This window comes from Myotis davidii, unplaced genomic scaffold (genome assembly GCF_000327345.1).
Source record: "Myotis davidii unplaced genomic scaffold, ASM32734v1 scaffold478, whole genome shotgun sequence".
Classification (NCBI taxonomy): domain Eukaryota; kingdom Metazoa; phylum Chordata; class Mammalia; order Chiroptera; family Vespertilionidae; genus Myotis; species Myotis davidii.
The window spans coordinates 4,299,523-4,303,695 of NW_006289570.1; the positions used below are offsets into that span (position 1 = coordinate 4,299,523).

General features: G+C 64.2%; 1 protein-coding gene across 3 annotated transcripts; it reads right to left on the reverse strand.

Moving 5' to 3' along the window:
• Nucleotides 1-542: 542 nt before the first annotated feature.
• On the reverse strand, nucleotides 543-4,024 carry GATSL3 (GATS protein-like 3). 3 transcript variants are annotated; one of them, XM_015562888.1, is made up of 8 exons: nucleotides 3,923-4,024; nucleotides 2,725-2,912; nucleotides 2,507-2,639; nucleotides 2,122-2,245; nucleotides 1,601-1,714; nucleotides 1,411-1,493; nucleotides 1,228-1,322; nucleotides 543-1,121 (listed from the first exon to the last, which is right to left on the reverse strand). In XM_015562888.1, exons 1-8 carry the CDS (start codon nucleotides 3,945-3,947, stop codon nucleotides 1,053-1,055), a joined length of 831 nt encoding a protein of 276 aa, XP_015418374.1. In that variant the 5' UTR covers nucleotides 3,948-4,024; the 3' UTR covers nucleotides 543-1,052. The 3 variants fall into 3 exon arrangements, with proteins under 3 accessions (XP_015418374.1, XP_015418373.1, XP_015418375.1); XM_015562887.1 differs by having other exon boundaries at nucleotides 2,122-2,248; XM_015562889.1 differs by lacking the exon at nucleotides 2,507-2,639 and having other exon boundaries at nucleotides 2,725-3,049; nucleotides 3,923-3,987.
• Between the last annotated feature and the right edge of the window lie 149 nt (nucleotides 4,025-4,173).

The window sequence follows — 4,173 nt, forward strand, 5'->3', positions numbered from 1 at the left end:
CTCCCCCCCCCCACACACACACAGGCATCCTGCCCCTCTGGACAGGGAGTGCGGATTCACAAGTTCCCACTGGGGCTGGTCCCCTCCCGGCATGGTGCCAGGAGAGCCCTGGGGGCAGGAACTGAGGATCTCCTGGCCAGAGGGCCTCCTGTAAAGGACAGGCAGACGTGGGCATGGCCCAACAGCAAGCAGGCAGCAGCCCGGAGGAAAAGGGGTTCCTGGGCCCTCCGTGGGGTGTCACCACTGGTCAGTCCTGCCCGTGGTGGAGGGAAAGCTGGGGGTGCCCAGGCAGGAGATCTTAGAGTTTCTACCCGTGTTCAGGACCTTCTGGGCTATTCTGGGAGCAGCAAGGAATGAAGAGAGAGCCCAGACTTCAGGGCCAGGCGGCCCTCGGTGGGAATCGTGTGACCCTGGCTAAGTCACTTCACTTCCTGAAGCTCCGGTTCCGCACCGACAATGGGGTGGTACACGGGGAACCAGCACCGCAGGCAGTGGGGCCCGAGGTGGGGTCAGACAACCCCAAAGACCACAGCCCAGCCGGCACACTACAAGCCCTTTATTAACAAGTTGGTAAAAAAAAAAAAAAAAAAAAAGAGCAGAGAGACGTAAAAATACTTTTCTCGAAGGCCCCCTGAGGGGAAGGCACTGTCAGAACCCAGCTGGTCAGGGAAGGCAACCGACCAGACGCAGAACAGAGACGAGCTCAACGGAGACGAGGGCCCTGTCCAGGGAGCAGCGGGCCGGGTGCTGAGGGGAGTGGCTCAGCCTCAGGCAGGGAATGTGCAAACGCCGAGGCTGGGTGGGGAGTGGTGGGTCAAGGGCTTCCCGGTGGAAGCCCAGAGCACCGTGTTCCCTGTGTGGGCAGACACGCGCGTCCATGTGAGAGCCGGTGCCTGCACGCAGCTTATACAGAGTGGGGGAGTCCCCCTGCATGAGTGGGGGAGGGAGGAGCGGGAAGTGGGCTCACCCAGAGCTTGGGGAAATAGCTTAGAGAAGTCTCTGGAAGCCTGGGGGTGAGGGGCGAGCGCTGAGGCTGCGGCTCCCCCATGGCCTCAGGAGCCCAGGCCCTCCTGCCGCCGCTGGAGGACTTGGATGACGCTGTCGATGCCGTCCTCGGGCACCTGTGGGCAGGTCGGGGGAGGAAGGGGTCACCCTCCTCCCTCCTCCCTCCACCCTCCTGGGCCTCAGCATCCCTTCGGGAGCCCCTTCCCCCACCCGGGTGCTCACCAGGGCGTGGTCGAAGTTGAAGGTGCTGATGTAGTAGGCAGAGATGTCGGCCGCGGCCAGGGGACCCGCGATCTGGGCCACGATCCCACATTCATCTGCGGGTGGAGGAGGGGTCCGTGTGGATCATGCTGGTCGCTCCACAGGCCCTTCCCCAGCCCCCCGCGCACAGGGCGCGGCGCTCACCGAAGCCCAGGGGCTGTCCTCCGATGCGCACCATCCTCCACAGCTCCCCCGAGGAGCTGGTCAGCAGCAGGTCACTGGGGAACCTGGGGAGGCAGGCGCGACTGGTGACTTCAGGGTCTGACGCTCCGCCTCCTTCCTCCCTGGGCCAGGCTTAGCACCGGCGGCCCACCCTTGGTCAGGGGTCACGTACTTTTTCTGTGTCTCCGCATCCATGACGATGGAGATGTAGCCCTCGATGAGGGAGAAGGCAAAGAACGTGATGGAGCTGGATCCAGGCTCGCCAAGGGCTGCCTCTTTGGGGGCACTGGTGATGGACAGGAGGCTCAGGTACTCTGCTGGTCCCAGGCCCACCCCATCTCCCTCCAGTCGGCCCAGAGACCCCTGACCAGCCCCCCCCCCCGTCTCTGGGCCACTTTCCTTCCCTGTCCTAGGACCCTGAGCTTCTGATGGTGCCAGGTGGGGGAGTGGCTGGGGGAGGACAATGAACCCTGTCTGTTCCTAAGGACCCCATGGCCAGAGGGCCTGACCAGGGCATGGCTCCAGGGTGGCTCTGCCCACACCACAGGAGGGCTCCCACTGCGGCACTGGGACCGTCCCCAAACACCAGTGAAGGGCACCGAGGCGCAGAACCAACGGAGGGGCAGAAGGTGGTGGGACAGAGCACAGAGGACAATGACGTAAGGACGGAGAGACTAGATGCAAGAGGCCCACCTGTGGGAGTAGAAGAGGACGTCGATGAGGGTGGTGGCGATGGCGGGCAGTGTTTCGGGGTCCAGCGTGAGGACACAAAAGCGGTTCTGTGGACTTTGGATAGGATGCACCGTGGGGTTGGGCCCTGTTGGGGGGAACCAGGAGGTGGAGAATGAGAGAAGGCCCTTGGGCTGGGGCGCCCCCTGGTGGCTGGCCAGGGAGCGGCCTGGGTTGAGCGCAGCCTCCTGTTCTGCAGTCACCTATCCGCTCTGGTTTCCCCAGCCCCGTGCCCCTATCTTGCGAGGCGGTCGATCAGTGGCAGCGAGACTTTCCCCACACAAGCAACGGGCCCCAGTGGGAAGAGGAGCCCCCCCACCCAGGTCTGGGTGCCAGAGGGTGCCCTCACCATGCTGAGCACGGGGACAGCCATTGCTGGAATCGTCCCTGGCAACAGGCACAGGCTCCCCGCCCACCTCTCGGTAAATGTCGAACTCCTGGGCCAGCGTGTGGATCACCACGGGCAGGTCCTGCTCCCGCACCTGGGCCACAGGGAGATGGCGGATCACGCGGGTCCCCCGGCAGCCAGACCCACCCTTCCCGACACGGCGCCCGTGGGCAGCCCACCAGGATGAAGTCCGTCTGGTAGGTGGACAGCATCAGCACGGACACGTGGTGCTCGGCCAGCGGCGCGATGACCGAGCGGGCAATCTTCGTGACCCCCGCCGCCTGCACCGCTGCTCCGCTGTGGGACGACACGTTCAGCACCAGCCAGGTGGCCTCGGCCACTTGCAGGAACTCCGAGGGGGGCAGCTCTGCAGGCAGAGGGCACGGACCCGTCAGGGCCTACGGGGCCGACCCCTCGTTTCCCCTGTCTGTGCCTTGGCTCCGCCATCTCCTTGCTGTTGACCTGGCGCAAGTGGTTTACCTTCTCTGAGCCCCAGTTTCCTGTCTGTAAAAGGGGGTGACGGTACGGACTTCCTGACAGTGTTCTGTGGGTGAACGGGGCCTTGTACCGTGTGGTGCCAGGAGGGGGCGCCAGTAGATCAGGTTGGCCGAGGGATGCCCTTCCCTCTTAACAGACCCAAACTTCATTGCAGAACAAACAGGGAAACTAAGGCCTGAAGCAGTGCAGTGGGAGATGGGTCAAGCCCCATTTGGCTGGCCCGAGACTCCAGGCCTGCGAGGACAGGCCAGGCTGACAGGAGTAGGAGCCAGGCGTCAGCTCCAGAGGCCAGGGAGGGCCCAGGCTGGCGTCCAGTCCAGACTTAGGGGTTGGGGCCAGGGTGGCTGCTAATTGCCCAAGCACAGCAAAGCGGTCCCTTTCCCCCACTCCCCACCCGCCCCCAGGACCCTGCCCTGGGCTGGTTGCCTGCTCCCTGCCTCCAGTCCCTCCCCAGCCCTCAACGCGGCCTGGAGTTCCCAGAGAGTCAGGGAGGAGATGGCCAGCACCAGGGAGAGAAATCCAGGGAAAAATAATGGCCAGGGGGGCGGCGGGAGGAACAGGGGCGGGAACCCCGGATGCGGCAGCGTGCATAACCGAGGCCCTGCTGCCAGGCTGGCGCTGCCAAGTGCCCGTCACACGCAGCCTGTTTATAAAACCCTCGGGGGACCCCATTAGATCAGAACCATTCACTACACCCCTTTTAAATAAGAGGAAACAAACAGCTCGGAGAGGGGAAATGACTTGCTCAAGGGCGCCGGGCCAGTGCGCCTGCCCGCCCCGACGTGGAGTCCAAGCCTCAGCCCTGAGTCACTGGACCCCAGCATCAGTGAGAACCCGCCAAGAGGGGAAGCACGGCCGCCCTCCCCAGCCCCGCCCCACCTTTGAACCCCTCCTCGTCCACCATGAGCGTGTAATCCTCGGGAGTCTCCGTCAGGCTGAAGAACTTGCACCTGGATGGGGGGAGACATCTTCAGGCTGGGCTGGGAGGAGGGGTGTGCAGACCGCTCCATCCGCCCGTAGAGACCCCTTGGCCGCGCGCCCCCTGCCCCTTCAAGCTTCCGTTTTCTCCCAGTGGTGAATGCGCCCCATCTCGGGAATCGCGAGCTGTTTCCCGCCTCCCTCCTCCGTAG